Genomic DNA, 18,364 nt, shown 5'->3' on the forward strand with positions numbered 1-18,364 from the left:
ACATCTACTGTTGATTTAGATTTTGAAAGTTATAACGACAGTGACACTTTAAGTATTTTGCATTATGAAAGCAAGACATGGAAAGGTGATTTTTGTATGCCCCTCCCAGTTCATCCGAATTACATTATTCCATAGAGAGTACCAAACACCTAACATCCCCTTGCCCCATGTTGAATTATAATTTAGTCCCCCTACCACCTCGTTGAGATTATTCTCTAATGTCAGAAGGTACTTTGTGTGTCAGCTGAGAATTGGCTCATGTTTAAAAATTAGGTTCACAAGTGATAGTGACTGCAATGGTCCTTCATAAAAGTGAAAGCCACAGGCCTATATAAAGCAAAGATATTTCTCCAATTGTCAACCACAGCCCCAGAAAAATGGTAAAAATAGTTCCATAAACATTACCAGTCACAAATCCTTTTACATTCCTATATGTAAAGAAGATCATAATGGATAAAGGTAAGGCTATGTTTACATTGTATTCACAGAAGGGTCATCCATATAATCATGGGTCTCCAAACTGCAGCCCTCCAGCTGTTGTGAAACTACAACTCCCATCATGCCTGGACAGCTAAACCTTTGGATTTGGCTGTCCAGGCATGATGGGAAATGTAGTTTTGCAACAGGTGGAGGGCCGCAGTTTGGAGACCCATGCATATAACAAAACATGACTTTTAATGGTTCTATTAAAATGCAAAAACACACCATATAATCCATCAATTGAGTGGATTGTTTGCGTGCTGAGGGAATTGCTTGAACAGATTAGGTCTTGTTCATATGTATAATCAGGAGCACTTGACCCTAATGGTGCACCATACTATCCCTCCTTGCACAGGGAGTAGCGGAGTTATCGCCCTAAAAGTGGCGGCTCCTACCCCGAACTACCCTTTACACCACTATCCCTACACTGAAAAAAGCACTTTATAAGCATTTCCCGTAATAAGCATATATTGGTGATTTGTATAACTTTTGGGGGGGCAATACAATACTTAAATACAATAAAGATTTTTGCTGGACTTCTCCTTTAAGTAATTCCTTATCACCAAGGAATAAAAAACCAAAGCCTGGAAAAGTAAAGGGGACCTTAAAAATTCTCAAAATTCACAAAATGTTTTAACAAAGAAATTGTATGCACTGAAAAAAAAATTGCAAACACTGCTCAGTTTTTTTCCCCATAAGCGGTGCTATATAGCTTACTTAAATATTGTTAAAACTTTACTTTTTTAACAAAAAAATGTACATTATTTACAAAAATATAATTCTCTACTTTTTAAGTGAATTTTGTTTTCAACATTCATTGTACTCCCATATATACAATTTAGAGGTAGTAAACTATTGGATACTGCAATATTTTGGTAGAATTAATTGGTCTTAATATTTCTACAAATTTATTGAACCATTTAATGGATTGCCAGAAACTTTTACAAGGCAATAGTTTGATCTGATCTAATTTAACCTGCAGATGACCCTATGTTGTTTGTTCAGATGACATTTCTAAAAGTGTGCACGGAGCTGTTTTTTAATACAATTATGTGCCATAAGACCTGACCTTTCAGTCTGTCCAGGGGAGCCCTGAATTGGCCCATTCTCTGATATTGTGACATTGCTTCTGTTGCCTCGATTGTGACCTCAGATTACATGATACCCTTGAGAGCAGCAGATAATAGGCATGACTCCTGCTTTTTAGCTAAGTTTCCTTCTCTACCTCAAAAGATATTGGAAGTAGATTTTAACATTAAAAATAAACATATCTGAATGGGGATGAACAATGTGCCCAAAAGGAGCCTAAAAAGTGTAATATTTGTATTTTTATTGTGAATAAAAAAAACATACACAAAAACATATATATATATATATATATATGTTGGTGTATATATATATATATATATATATATATATATATATATTTATTTATTTATTTTTTGACACAATTGTTCAAAATAAAGTTCCACATTTGAGGAACATTTACTTGTAGAAATGTGGGACTGTGTATATTGCAATTCATACTTAATATACTGTTCTTCTGTTCTCCAAAACACTATCTTAGTAAGATAATAGTGGATTTCAGGGCAGGGATATTGACTTTTCTCACATCTGCTTCCTATGAGGAAATGTATTGTTTATGGCCACACTATTGTGAGAGTGGATAATGAAAGAAAGTTGTGTAGTTGTTTTCTCCAAATGGCAACAGGGAAAGCAGGTGCTATAATAAAGTAGCTTGCAACTTTGTTTTATATGAATAGCACACTACTCAACATTAAAATTCCAAGAGAGAAACACTGAAAGATGGAATTTATATTTATAGATTGTAAGCTCTTGCGAGCAGGGCCCTCACTCCTCATGTTCAACTTGACGGTTACATGTGTTAGGCTATGTTCACACAACATCAAAAAAATTTGTAAAGGCATCAGTCTTTTCTATTTAAAAAACATCTGTCATTGCCGCGATTTAACTGACTGCAATGCAATAGGATGACAGACGTCCAATGCACACAATGTATAAAAAAACGGACATTATCTGTGTGGACACCAAAATAATGATAATGACTATTATTTTTGGATGTCTTTTGCAAACAGTGGGCATTATTTTTTAGTTGTTGTAGTATGGAGAAGTTCCAGCTCACCACACCTGCATTATCTTTACCTGTCCGATGCTCGGCAGTGCAAGCTTTACCATGAATTAGTAATATTAAGCCAGCAATCCAGAATACCATCCAGGAAAATTTTATTTCAGTCTTCACATATAAACAGATTTAACAGCAGTAGCTGACGCGTTTCGGCCAAGAGGCCTTACTCATAGTTATGAGTAAGGCCTCTTGGTCGAAACGCATCTGCAGCTGTTGTTTTTTGGACTCAAAATGATGGGCAAGAAAAACCGTGCGAAGATAGCCCATCTCTGCAGTGTCTGATTTTGTCTTTATATGTAGCCTCCAGAATTGTAAAGTGCTGCAGAATATGTATTTATAATGAAGGTGTGATTCCTTAGGTAGGGGATATACTTTTATACATATTTTATTCGGAACATTTCATTTTCTAAAAAACAGTAGAATACAGGTATATCCACATACTTTTACTTCTGTATTTGTGTAACACATCCAAGGATGGTGCATATTTTTGATGCTTTTATGGGTCTGGATTTACTTTTATAGTGTTCTTTTCATTTTAGATATATTTTTACTTTTTATTTGTAATTTGCTTTAGGGGTTGGATCTCCATTAGCCTACTTGGACAACCTATATCCCTTAAAGTGTCACTGACTACGCATTAAGCTGGCACAACCTCTCTGTCCCTCCTCCCCGCCCTTTTTATCATTAGGAATGCTCCAGGCAGGTTTTTTCCTATTCATCAGCTATGTGAACATGGCACATGGGCTGGATCGTTAAGGCACCTGTGCAATGTTCACTGCAAAGGAATAGGAAAAATCCTGCCAATGGCTTTCCTAATGATGAGGAGGGTGGTGCGGAGGGGTGGTTCTGTATCATTTCTTTATGTAACTATATGTAACTTTATCTATCTTAGCAGTTGCAGCTTTAGCAGTGCACTTTATCTTCTGAGTACGGGTACGATTACGTAGCCATACCCAGAGAGGCTAGCGCATGTGTAGTGTGAATATAACAGGAACACTGCACATGCGATGGAAAGCTCTTCTATGTATGGGTCAAAGCTCTGCCCAGAAGCACTGACGTCACCGTACATCGAAGCAGACGGAAGATGTACGGGGGATTTTTGTATCAGAACCTGAGTTTGTAGGGTCCATTTTTTGTGTGAGAATGTGATCCTCTGCTATGCTTATGGTCCAGTCTTAATAGTAATAATATTAACATGTTCATATATTGTATTGAAATTATGGCCACATGGCCCCCTTACATCCCATTTCAGCTTTCTGTGGGAGATGTACATCTGGAGCACTGTAATAGACATGTTTGACAGAAAGCTACAATTTTTCCCAGTATACAGTGAGATAAATTGCTAGCCCCCAGAAAGAAGCCTCAGGAAAGCTTAGATGATGCAACTATGCATATACTGACAGTCTATATATGGTGATTATCTCGATATAGTAACTGTCCTTAAATGGAACTTTGAAGCTTGTCGTCTCCTCTGGTGATCTGATGGTACTGCCGGCTGCAGAGTAACACATAACTATGAATTAACCCTTTATGGACTATATAAAAGTAATCAGTGCCAGCTATTGAGCTATATATGCATTGGCTTTTCCATTTCTGCCTCGGGAAGCTCCAGTCATAGTTTCCATAAAGAGACAGTGAAAAAACATATGCTATTTCCAAAGTGTGAAATAGCATAGTCTCCTATGGTATTTCATGCTCCATTTTGCAGTAAACTGATGTGTACCAGCCAAGAGGCTTCTGCCTGATAATGGATCACTTTGTACATGATTAGCATGCATGTCTGAAGCTTTTCCGATGTACAAGCTAAACATAGGGGCAGAACGATGCAATAGGAAATGTAACAAAACGTATAACACTTAAATATGTGTATATACAATGTTTATAAATCTGTTATCTCTGATCTGTCATTTGACTTTCAGTTGCAAATTTAGGCCTTATTCACACATTCTATAAGTTTGTCAATAATTACAGACAACTTTAGAGCCCATTGATTTTGAATGGATTGTTTGTAGTTTTACGGAACCCCTAGTATGGCCATAGTTGTGGTACGGTTTCACCCATACATGTCTATGGGGGCTTATGTAATTTGCGGATGTTACAGAGGTAACATCAGTAACATCCAGGAAAATTATGTACTCTTATCATTTTGACCATTCCTACCTTTTTAACTATGACCTTTTAACTTTTTACGGACATTTGAAGGAGGTTTAAGGAAGATATTTTCTTATCCTAGTGTACAGTTATACCTTTTGCCTTTGTGGCTATTTGTATATTACCTGTTTTTAAGCTGGACCTTTATACAGGCATTACACCGCTGATGATCTTATACAAGACCTGTTGGGAGCCACACATTCACACACTTCCTTTTCTGAGAAGCCATGGAAAAATCCTTTAAGAAAAAATCAAATCAAATCTTTCAGAAATTGATGGAGATCAACCAATCTAATTTCTGACAAAATGAAGGGAGAGATCTGCATTAGACTTCACCAAGTTGCCTTGATGTTTTCATATACTTAATAACTAGTGTTTAGCAAGCACTAATACATAACACAAAATAACTAGTGTTGAGCAAGCACTAAAATGCTCAAGTGCTTGTTACCCAAGCCAAGCATTTTTAAATGCTCTAGTTACAAACCCCATTAAAAGTAATGGGAGACTCGAGCATTTAACCAGTTGCCCCCTTTATTTTCCTGCAGCAGGCAAGAGATTTAACTGACTGCCAAGTGGTTACAGAAAGTGTATGCAAGCAGGTGCTCCGTCGAGTATCAATCTCGATCAAGCATTAAGCTCTATGTTTGGCCAAGCATCAAACTCATCACTAATAATAGCCTATTATTGCTAGTATATGATTGCCATTACTTAATCCTTATTATTTTTTTCTTTACATTTCTGTAATATGGCCCAATAAATATGGTACCCCCCTACTAACAGTGACCCAGTTATAATGTTTTCTATTACTGAACCAGTTACCCCAGCCCAATCATTCTTTTTGCCCTAACCTTTTACGTGGCACAGTATCAAATACTTAAAAACAAAATCAAGATACAATACTGTTTATGTGTTCCTACAATTTACCCTATCCATGCTGGAACCTCTCTTAGAAAACTGTGTTTTTACAAACAATAGAGGTTAAACTTAAAGGACTATAGTTTTCAGGCTGGCACTTGTTAAATACAGTGGTACCTTGGTTTAAGAGTAACTTGGATTAAGAGTGTTTTGCAAGAAGAGATCACAGTTTTTCAAAATTGTGACTTGGTTTAAGAGCATTGCTTTGGTTTAAGAGCTCCCTGTACTGGGTGGGAGGGGGAGTGGGGAGGGGCATGGTCTGCATAGCAGGGTCTACAGCACTATACTTTGACCCAGGAAGTCTTCCTCACATTCCAAATCATAGCAGATCCACTTCAGGCTGGGGCTTGCATCAGGGGACAGGAGTGTGGAGGTAATCTCTCCCTAGCTGTAACCCCTCTCTCCCAGACAGAGGGTGCTGCATGCTCCCTGCAGCTTCTGTGTTTCCCATCCTCTCCATTCATGCACAGTAACTAATAATATCACATATTCTGCTGTTTCTAAATTTTTGTTTCATTTGTCTTACATGTTATTAAGAATAAATAATCATTATTTTTGGGGTGTGGAACCAATTGTCTGCATTTCAATGGTTTTTTATGGGACAATTTGTTTAGTTTAAGAGTGATTTGGATTACAAGCACGGTCCCGGAACGAATCATGCTCGTAATCCAAGGCACCACTGTATTAGAAATGTATGTTGGTCTACCTTATATGCTCATCTACCAGTCTCAGCACCAATAGTTGGCCCCTGCACATCATTGAGTAACCTAGGAAAATGTGTCACAGTATTGTGTCTCACCTTTTCTTCTTCACTTTCTTCTTCTTTCTTCTCCATCTGAAGCTGAGATGTGATATAGGCACTTGGCTTCTGGTGAACCCATAAAAGTGTTATGTTGGTTTCAGTTTGTAGTGTAATTATTAACTTATCCCACTATAATGGTTTTGGACACTTACACCATTCATTTGATGACTTCTTCTGACAAGTATGTTTATATGCTGAAATAATGACCATATGTCATAGGAAACAACTAGTATTGTGGATACTGGTTTGGTTTACTGCTTTGCAGCCAATCAGATAAGAGTATTTACACAAAATTCTTATAAGTGAACATACCATTTACTTTGATGTCCTGCTGGATGTAGCAGATGTGATATCACTTCATAATTAAGTTTCCATATTTATTATTGGCTCAGACCATCCTTCTCACATGTTTCTAAATACCCTGGCTCACTCCCTTGGAATTTTTCCTCTGTTATTGTCTGCAGATTGCAAACGTGCTATGAGATCTAGTAATCTTCATTCTGTGCAGCCACAGTCATGTGTTGTGACAATAATGAAATGGTATTGCGAACGATAGTTCTACTTCTGATTCTAATTTCACGTTACTGTCCATTCTTGATGAAACAGGATAGCATTCATGAGAAGCCCTCTATGGCAAATTACATATAAAAGCAAGTGCGTAATTATTTTTTAAAGGGTTGACATATGTGCTTAGCTCAATAACTGGCTCATATCTTAATCATATGTTGCATGCAATTAAGAATGGATTGTATATTCACATGCATCTCCCATTCCTCAACCTTACCAGATATGAGCCAGAATACACTAAACCAGGGTCCCAAGACTATTCGGCTATTCACATATTGGTTCATTGTTCATTGGTTCAGTTGTGTACATGGCTATCCTTACACTTTACATGTGAATTCATCCAAACGTCCTGATGGTATTGATTATCCATTGATGGAACACAGTCAAATTTAGTGAACTTTTCCATATAGTGTATTTCTGCCTTACTCTATTCTTGTCCTTGCATGTGATTGAAGAATATCTGGTGTGCATAAACATGGCCTGCGACCACCTCGAGAGCACAATAAACTTGCTACAAAATTCTGACTAGGTGATATAGAATGTTTGCATCTTTCTTTAGATGGTACAAAGAGGTGTAACACCGCAGAAGGCACTATGCTTTAAATTTGTTAGGGATGTCCACAACTTATACCCTACTGAAAAAACTGTGCTGCAGGGCATTTCTAAAGTAATAAAAGTGCTCATCCCCAACACGCCAGAATCATCCCTCTTATTTATGTTCCTAATGGCCCAGTTGAAATATAAGAAATCATGGGCGCACCACTTATTACAGGCTGCCAAAACTATCTTTCCAAGGCATTGGTTCTTTCATCTTTGGAAGAATGGTTTGCAGAAATTACCCATACCTAACACATGGAAGAACTTCTTGCTGCGACCCCCCAGTAGATATCCAAATACATATCTACTTGGTATTCCTGGCTAGCCTTTCTTACCCTCCCCACTTTTTCCCAGCCCCTTCACACTGTTCTGCTCTTTCATTTGTACAGTACCATCGCTGTCGCCCCAGGGCACCCAGGTTTCCTGCTTTGACGCCTTGCTTGCCTTTTAGGGCCCCTTGCGTTCATGTTCTTGTGGATCACAATTTCCCCCTCTCTTATTTTTCCCTTTTCCCACTGTCTTTCTTTCTTTTTTCTTTGCTTGTCACCTTGATTTTCTTTCTTTTTGGTTGAATAAGTGTGTATATTCTTAGCTATACTCTGGTTTTGGCATGTTTTTATTCATGGTCAAGCTAAAGCAAGTTGACATCCACTCAAGAACTCGCTTTGGTTTGTTACCATCTTCTATTGTCTTCAGAAGTTCCTAGTGGCATTGAGTTACAGTATCTAGTTTATTTGCAAATACATATGCTTACTTGACCATTTTAATAGGTCTTTAATGTGCACTGATTTAATGTGATGAATCACACTGGTAGCTCACACCATATTTTGTCTTCAAAATGACCACTCCTGGCCCCAGAAGATCACTTTTTAGTGTTGTTTGTTGATCTTTTTGAAGCAGTTCCCCTGTATATAGGCAAAATTATGATCAATATACAAAGAAGAGTGATTCTTTACACTGTTGTAAGACGCCTGTTTCCTTTTAGTATTAATTATTATAGTGGGAATTGTTTACATAAATTTGGTATTATAGGTCTTTTATAACATTTTATAGCTATTTATCAGCTTTCATAATTTATTATAAAAAGACAATAAAAGTGAAATAGTCTGGAATCTGTTCCTCATATAGACAAAAATATTATAGATATCTTAAGGATTAAGTTTCTTGCTAAACTTTTCTTTTGGAATATTAGCACTGAGACATTTGTTTATAATATTTTTCATGCCATTTCTTCTACCGACAACCTGATATTAGCGAACGCTACCATACAAACAGACTGGCTACTTGTATGTTTATAGCATACACTTTTCAACTAGCCAACATTTCTGGGAGCAATCTAGGAGATTGGCATTGGGTTGTAACACACACAAGATATCAATCTCTCTGTTTTTCTTTATCTGCCGATTGATCAATAAACAATAGCTTATTTTTTGCACTGGATAAAAGATTTTGTCATGGCAGCTGGTTTTGAGTAGCTACTTGCCCACAGGACAAATGCATTTACAAATCTTGGGAAGCGATTTCTCCATCTTAGAGGAGTTTGTTTTTCCGACTCTGCCTTTTAAATAACTTGATTCAGATCTTACCGTTTATTTACTGTGATTACTACCTAAATACTGCCTTTTTCCTATGTGGGTTTCTATTTCTGTGTTCAGCTATTCAGTCTCTCCTTAATGGCTAATGCTTCTAAAGCAATGGCCGTTAAAATTATTTTCCTAGGATGGGAAATGGTAAAAATAATATATTTCTTCATACTATGAAGCAGCAAGTAGAGCCTAATTTAACATTTTGTACACCTTTTTGGAATGCGTGCACACACAACAACCAGGTATAAAACTATCCTTGTCCATGCTTCATGGATTTAAAATATAAAAGTATTACAACTTATTTTTATACAAATTCAATACTATATCACAACATTCCAGCAAAACAGGCTGCCATTTGCATAGACTATTGGGTAGTGCCACATAGACACAATTAGCATTACATCTCCTTAAACAGTATCACAAAATGATGTGGGTTTTTTTTTATAAGATAGTCATTACTTAAATACTCTCTAGGTCTTTTAAAAGACACTCATAGGTCACCTAACAGTGCCATGCAGGGCTTTTTTTAGCTCTTACTGGGGCTTGCCCAAAACTTGTGTGACTTTTTACCCGGGGGCATGGCATTGTGCAAGGATAAGCTGGTCCTCCCTGTCTGTGGGTTGGGGAGTGTTGGGAATTTGATATTAGAGTGGTGTCTGAAATGCCATTCTTGATATATTCCCCTTGTTATACATGAGTCTTAGGGTTGTTGGTTAAGTTTACGTACACTTGAATTTCACCCAACATGCCGAACTTTTGAAAAGTTCACTTACACTAGATAACCAAGATCTGACATAGTCACCTACATTACTAATAAAGGGCTTTATTATGTTGACCATGTTTAAGATAGCCATGATTAGTTTTTTTATTGTTGTAATGTGTGATTTTATCTATCTATCTATCTATCTATCTATCTATCTATCTATCTATCTATCTTAATATGCTGTATAACTTTTCCTTAGGTAAAGAAGAGGAATTATACTATTTAAAGGAACTTCCCTCTGAAGCACTAGCAAGAAGCAGAGAGCTTACTTATCAGTGGCTTCATACACAGTGTGGAGATATAAATACAACCAATCCTGCAACAACCAAATGGTAATGGCCTCTATTTCTTAACTAAGTTGATAGTACAGAGTACAGATCCTTTTACAGTTTAGTTGCTTCATATTGGGGCTTTTTCGTCAGGTGACATACTCTTAGATAGACAAACCAAATAGCATTTATGTGTTATATAAGTAATTTTGTACATTGCCTAAAAAGTATAGTAGAACATAATTGGAAAAATACTGCACTGTGCAATTTGATGATAGCATATTAAATATCAGTAGAAAGAAGGTTCTGTTAACACCAACTCTTTTGACATGCTTCTTTTCTGACCCATTGATACACTGAATATCTAGACGTGAAAATTTTCTGCAACAGAAAGCAAGTCATATATACCAAGCATAGTGCACATATGACTTCTGCTGGAGAAATGCTAAAACAAAAAACTAAAAAATAGTCAACGGAGTAGTAATCATGCTGAAAGTTTTCCCAAGATGTACTTTTTAGCTTCTAGAAAACACCAGCACTATGTATGCCATGTACAAACTCACTCCAGCTCCTAGAAAGGTAACACTAAATAAAGACAATAGTTTAATCAACTATTGGAAGCCCATATTCTTTCCTTTTATTTCCTATTCCATTTAACCCCTTAAGGATAGAGACAATTTCCATTTTTGCGCTTTTGTTTTTTCCTCTTTTTTTTACATAGATACTCACATGAGCCCTTATTTTTGCACCACTAATTGTACTTGCCAGGCGTAATTGTTGCATAAAGTATGCTGAAAAACCAGAAAAAAATTATATGTGTGGTGAAATTGAAAATGAAACGCTTTTTTTTCTTTATTTGGGGGGGAGGGTGGTTGTGCTTACACCATTCGCCCAAGGGTAAAACTTACTTGTTATACATGTTCCTCAAGTTAGTACGATTACAACGATATGTAACTTGTGTAACTTTTATTTCATTTAATGGCGTTTAAAAAATTAAAACCTTTTAAAAAAAAAAAAATGTTCCTTAAAATTGCTCTATTACCATGCTTATAGTGCTTTTATTCTTTGGTCTATGGGGCTATGTGAGGTGTCATTTGTTGCGCCATGACCTGTACTTTCTATCGGTACCTTGTTTGCGAAAAATGCGACTTTTTGATCACTTTTTATTACAATTTTCCTGGATTTGATACTGATAACACTGAAAGAAGCTCAGAAAGGCTAGCAGAAAACCAGCGTACGGTATTAGTAAAAAAAATAAATACTGAAATTAATCCACTCCAGGTCTTTTAAAACAAATTTGTTCTTTATTTTTATGCTTTTTAAAACACCAACACATTTCAGACCATCTAGTCCTTAATCATGATTTTATACAACACATACACATGTATTTCTTGTTTTTGTACGGAAGCAACTTATGTTGAAGTTACAGTAATAGGCCATGTTCATACGCTGTATAGGACTGGCTGTTCCGTGACCCGGCCAGGCAGTACCGGCCGGATGATCTTTAGCACCGCAGAGTTCTGATGCGGTCGCATCCATGCGTGCCCACATCAGAACTCTCCACTGCACACTATGGAGCGTGCGGGTTTTCTGCGGCCGCTATTCACTTAATAGCGGCCGCGGAAAACTGACATGTCAGTTTTCTATGGCGCTGCTACGGATCCCGGACGGATTGTATACTATGGGGGAGATTTATGAAAGGGCGTGAATATACACCTGGTGTAAACTGCCCACAGCGACCAATCACAGTTCCTTTTATATTTTATCAGAGCTGAAAGCTAAGCTGTGATTGGTTGCTGTGGGCAGTTTACACCAGGTGTATATTTACACCCTTTCATAAATTTCACCCATGTGTATACACTCCGGATGGGATTCCCTCAAAAGGCAGCACTACGTAAGTTCCGTGGGAATCACGGCTGTTGTTACACTCCACTGCACGCTATGGAGCGAGCAGCCTGACGCCCTCACTCCACAGTGTGAACTGACATGGGTTCCATGAAAACTGACATGCCAGTTGTATGCGGAACCGCAAGAGATCCCAGCCGGAGCATATACTATGTGTATACGGGCCGGGGTCCCATAGAAAAATAGGCAACGTATCTTTTGGCAAAAAGTATGGCCGTTGTTGCTGATTTCAACAACGGACGTACTTTTTACAAAAATTTATGTTGTGTGAACATAGCCTAATACTGTACACTGAACAACTTTATTATAAAGTGGCCAACCACTTTAACTTTTCTTTACCCACTGTTTTAGCTGTTTAATTGTTGTGATAAGAATACCTTTTATGTTTGTAACAAAAGTATACATAGAAATTCATTATACTCCTACACTAACCACAACTAGGCTGGTCCCTCAGCCCACTACAATACCTCCTACAATAAGGACACTTATGTATTCAATATAAATAATCTTTATTCACAGAATTTCATAAAAACATAATTGCACATACAGGTAAAATAAGCCATATAGCCATGTACTAGAGACAAAAAATGATCCACAGGGAAATAAAGATAGTATTGCACAAGAATCAGTAAACAAGATAGGCAGTGATCTATAAGTAATGATTCATTGCACAATCCCCTTATTGAAAATTATTACACAAAAACCCAGTGGCCTATTATAGTAAACATAAGGAGAACAGAATCATATGTTGGTCATACTACCTGTGGCTTAGCAGTGTGTGCACGGGAGGGGAGCGTGCACACACTGCTAAGAAATTCATTATCACAAATAAAATCCTACTTCTGTCTACCTGGAGTAAGATAGATAGATAGATAGGTAGGTAGGTAAAGTAGCTTGGCGGCACTCCAGACGAGGTGAAAAAAAGGCTTTACATTTATTCACAAAGTGCCGCCAAGCTTTTTTACATATATACTGTAGACTCATGGTTGGAGTATTTGCCTGGCACCCGTATTTTTCCTGTGCTGCTGAAATTACTAAGGATAGATAGATAGATAGATAGATAGATAGATAGATAGATAAAAATTTGTATAATTTCATTTTCTTTTTTCTGCAGTAAGCCTTTCTTGCCTGAACTAAACCACAATGTTCTGAATGGAGGACGTGTCCAGCTTGTGGTAAGATATTATCCCTTATTGTTCCCCTAAGGATTGTTATCTGATGTTATATTAACCACTAAGTATTATGCATGCATTTACAAACAGTAAATGGCCATGTGTTAAACACACCACAGAACATTGTATGACAATACTAATTGTAGATGGCAAACCAGAAATAAGAGATCTATAATTGTATCAAGGTGTTTGTTAGTATGCTGTGTAGATGTGTAGATTGCTTACATGGTTTCCATCAGGAACCAGAAGGCAGAGGTAGTGTTTACATATTGATTATTTGTGCCTCCTGCATTATTGGGTTGTTACTTATCACATTGTTTTGCAGTTTTTTTTGTTCCTATATAGATCCGCCAATGTAAGGCTATGTTCACACAATGTTTTTTTCAGCTCCGTTTAAAATTACGTCCGTTATTTTGAGTCTAAAATAACGGATGTTTTTAGAAGCCTGGCATCCCCTTAGTGCAATGACAGGTGTTTGCACATTATCTTAGTTTGGGGTTACTAATTGCCCTTTGGTTGAGGCTTAATTGAAAAATCCATTGAATTTAATAGTAAAAACGGAGAAACAACGGTGACAATAGAAGAACTGTGTGTGAGCAACTAATACAAAACGCCCGAAAATAATGTTCATGTTTATTATTTTGACGTTCACGGCAAAAACGTCCGTTTTTCAATGCATTGTGTGCATAGGACGTCCGTCTTCCCATTGACTTCAATGCAATTGCATTGAAGTCAGTTAAATTTCTGCAAAAACGGACGTTTTTTTAAATAGCAATATCGGATGTTTTTTCTCCATTTTTGACGTTGTGTGAACATAGCCTAAGAGTAAAATCTCTTCTTTGGGCACATGTTTATGGGCTGGTCTGCAGCAGAGTTGCAGTTAGATTTTTAACCTCTTAAGGACATAGGACGTACCGGTACGTCCTATGTCCTCATTAGCACTTCAAAGCGGGGCCGCGCGGCGGCCCCGCTTTGAAGTGCCGCGATCCCGGGTGCCGCGTGTAGCCCGGGACCGCCGCTATTAGCGGGCACGGTCCGATCGCCGTGCCCGCTAATTAGCTAATCGGAGGCAGCTGTCAAAGTTGACAGCTGCCTCCGATTACCGGAGGCAACGTTTCCCTGGTGTCTAGTGGGGGAGATCGCTCCTCCGGGACCTTGTCCCGGAGGAGCGATCTCCGTTACTGATGCCGGCCGGGGACGCGTCCAAGATGGCGCCGTCCTCAGCTCGGCACTCGTTTGTTTCCGGCTGCAGCAGCCGAAAGCAAACGAGTGCCGATCTCATGGATCTCTGCAGCATATCTATGCTGCAGAGATCTCTATGAGAGATCCAAGTGTATATACTAGAAGTCCCCCAGGGGGGCTTCTAGTATATGTGTAAAAAAAAAAAAAAAAACGTGTTGTTAATAGTAAAAATCCCCCTCCCCTAATAAAAGTCTGAATCACCCCCCTTTTCCCAGGTTTTAAATAAAAGTAAACAAATAAATAAACATGTTTGGTATCGCCGCGTGCGTAATCGCCCGAACTATTAATTAATCACATTCCTGATCTCGTACGGTAAACGGCGTCAGCGCAAAAAAATCCCAAAGTGCAAAATTGCGCATTTTTGGTCGCATCAAATCCAGAAAAAATGTAATAAAAAGCGATCAAAAAGACGTATATGGGCAATCAAGGTACCGATAGAAAGATCACATCATGGCGCAAAAAATGACACCTCGCACAGCCCCATAGACCAAAGGATAAAAGCGCTATAAGCCTGGGAATGGAGCGATTTTAAGGAATGTATATTGGTTAACAACGGTTTGAATTTTTTACAGGCCATCCGATACAATATAAGTTATACATGTTATATATCGTTTTAATCGTAACGACTTGAGGAACATGCATAACAAGTCAGTTTTACCCCAGGGCGAATGGCGTAAAAACACATTTCCCCCAAATAAAAGAAATGCGTTTTTTTTTTCAATTTCACCACACTTTGAATTTTTTTCTGGTTTCGCAGTGTACTTTATGCAAAAATTCAGCCTGTAATTGCAAAGTACAATTAGTGACGCAAGAAATAAGGGGTCATGTGGGTTTCTAGGTGGAAAAATGCAAGTGCTATGACCTTTTAAACACAAGGAGGAAAAACCGAAAACGTAAAAACGAAAATGGGCCATGTCCTTAAAGGGTTAAATGTATCACTGGAAGACAACAATGGATTCCCACATTAGAAACTAGTGCAGACAGAATAGTCAGTGCCAGCTATAGCAACTAGTTAGATCGCATCTCTCATTATTAAACCTAAGTAGTAGAAATTGTATTTTCACCTGGTGGCGCAGTCTTTGGAAGAAATCAGATGTGGTATTTTATGCTTACTCTAGAGATTTCTATTCTGACATTGTAGAATTATCTTATACAGGAACACCTGCCTCTCTTACTGGACTCTAGAAGCTCAGTTGAGCCTTTAGTAATGTTCTGTACTATAAAATAGTAAAATTTAGAGCTAGATAAGTAATCTAATTCACTCTAATACAACTCTATATATGTATATAGCTGCAAAGTTGAGTTGTGAAGTGTGAATGTGTTGTTTAGATGTTAAAGTTATCCAGTGCTACAAAAACATGGCCTTTTTCTATCAGAGACAACACGACTCTTGTCTACAGTTCAGGTGCAGTTTGCAATTAAGCTCCATTCACTTCAATGGAACTGAGCAGCAAAACCCCGCCCAAGCTGGAGGCAAGAGTGGGGCTGTCTCTGGAAAAAATGGCCATGTTTTTGTAGTGCTGGATAGCCCCTTTAATTGGTCTATGCATGAACATGTGTTTTGTTACTGGTAATGTATGATCTATGCACTTGAAATAGTATGAACTGTTTGATTTGTCACACATTTTAGACTAAAAGACCTTTAAGCAAAGAAGCTGATGACATAGACCTCTTGTCTGTGAAATCTGGCAGCACATTATCTCACAACAGAGAGGAGAAAGTGAGAACTCAAAGAAGTTCTGAGACATCATCTAGTAAGTAATGTATTTAGATAGAATATATTCCTACTGCATCATATTTTAACCCTTCCAAGCATACCTTTCACTACAAATAACTTTTGACATGTCATCAGACATGTGAAAAGTTATTAATAACAGCGGGTGTCATTGCTCTTTGGTTTCTAAAAGCCATAATGCCTTCATTTTTCCATCTACTTTACATAGCCGAATTATGTTGGTCTATCTACAGAGCTTGTTTGCAGGACAAATTGTCCTTTGTAATGACACTCTTCAAGTTTCCCTCCAAAAATTGCAATTTTGCAACTATGGGGGGCATGGTATTTTTTTTACGCCATTCACTGTGTAATCTAAATTATATGTTATCTTGATTGAAGGGGGTGATATAAATTTTTAACGTGCTGTAGAAATAGATCAATCATGGCAGCCACAAAGGGCCTAATACAGCCATGACAACGGATCAGGAAGAAACAGATCCTTCCCACTATACTACCACCGATGTACATTTACTTGCTGATGGGAACTTTGACAGCTGCATTTAAATAGTTAATAACCAGAATAGAACAATCGCTTTGTGTGTGCTGTTAATTGCAGTGGGCAGCCACCAGTATAGAGCGGGCTTGATTCCCGCTCCCATTCCATTCGCCCTTAACAGCACAATGTACGTCTTGTTGAGTAAGGAGTTAAAGTGGAGCTGTCAGCTTTCCTAACATGTCTGTTATAGTAAACATTTGGATTCCCAATAAAATTACAATAAAGGGAGCCAATCACTGTTATAACACATATAACGCTGTTAACAGTTTCTAATAGATCTAAATGCCCAAAACAGTACTGTCTGGCTTAGAACCATCATCTAGAAGTGAACTGTTTGAGAAAACAATGCCAGTTTTATTACAATCTACTCTTTGTTTGTTTGTTAATCTGTTTGTATTTATTTTTTGTTCTTCAGAGAGAAACTTATTAGTACCAGTAAAAACGAATATCGGACCTCAACGAAAGGAACGCATCTCATTTCGAGACAATCCAGCTCAATTTAGTGGTGGTTGGGGAGGAGGGAAAAAGAAAGGAAAGGCTATTAAATAGTTTTGTTAATTTTTTTCAAGATGCAGAGATGTATCATTTAGTGTTTTTATTTAACATTCAAAGTATATGCTATCCTATGAATAGCTCAAGATTAATGTAAGTGCTATTGAAGAAAAGTAGGAAATCTGGTTCTATTATAACTGCTATGTAACATTTGTGTAATATGTTCTATGTTGTTATGTTCTCCATACTATCTATATATATTTTCTGGTTTCATTGCAGCATTATATTTACTTATATTTCTGTATTTACATGTGGGATTGGTTATTTCTTGTAGGGGATGTGAGAATAAAAAGTTATTTCCTATACTCTGTTTACTCTGTTATTCATGTATACATTTATCCCAAATAAATAGTAAACAAGAATAATTAAAGCATCTTTGTATCCACAATCTGCCCCCCAAAAACCGCTTGTACCGTCGGATAGCTGCTTTTAATCCAAGATCTGTCCTGGGGTCCGTTCGGCAGGTGATGCAGTTATTGTTGTAAAAAACAACTTTTAAACTTGCAGCCTAGCGTGGCCTAAAGTACCCATGCCCTAGGTTTGCAACATCCCTCCGTCCCTCCTCCCAGCCCTCTTCACCATTACGAACGTCCCAGGCAGGATTTCTCATAATCATCACTTGTCTGAACACTGCACTGCAGAAGAAATCCTGCCTGGGGCATTCCTAATGATGAGGAGGGTGGGGAGGAAGGACGGAGGGGCATCGCAGACCTAGGGCACAGGGACTCTAGGCCACGCCAGTTTGACACAGGGCTGCAGGTTTAAAAGTTGTTTTTTGTAGGAAAATAACTGCATCACCTGCCAAACGAACCCCAGGACAGATCTTGGATTAAAAGCAGTTATCCGACAGTACAAGCAGTTTGGCGGGGCAGATGGTGTGTACAGTCACTTTAAAATAATAAACTTGAGCTGGGTTTATGTATATCAGGCAGTTCACCTCCTTCGTT

The 18,364-nt window shown here is 37.9% G+C and overlaps 1 protein-coding gene across 3 annotated transcripts in view; it reads left to right on the forward strand.

Annotated features, from left to right (window-relative positions):
• LRRIQ1 (leucine rich repeats and IQ motif containing 1) overlaps positions 1 to 17,686 on the forward strand; it is a 112,963-nt gene extending 95,277 nt beyond the window's left edge. For all 3 annotated transcript variants that reach the window (XM_069974090.1, XM_069974101.1, XM_069974107.1), the window contains 4 exons: positions 10,207 to 10,339; positions 13,296 to 13,356; positions 16,226 to 16,349; positions 17,281 to 17,686. In XM_069974090.1, the coding sequence (XP_069830191.1) occupies positions 10,207 to 10,339; positions 13,296 to 13,356; positions 16,226 to 16,349; positions 17,281 to 17,414 (452 nt within the window). In that variant the 3' untranslated portion in view covers positions 17,415 to 17,686. The remainder of the gene's footprint in view (positions 1 to 10,206; positions 10,340 to 13,295; positions 13,357 to 16,225; positions 16,350 to 17,280) is intronic.
• The last annotated feature ends 678 nt before the right edge of the window (positions 17,687 to 18,364 follow it).

Source organism: Dendropsophus ebraccatus, chromosome 1 (genome assembly GCF_027789765.1).
Source record: "Dendropsophus ebraccatus isolate aDenEbr1 chromosome 1, aDenEbr1.pat, whole genome shotgun sequence".
NCBI lineage: Eukaryota > Metazoa > Chordata > Amphibia > Anura > Hylidae > Dendropsophus > Dendropsophus ebraccatus.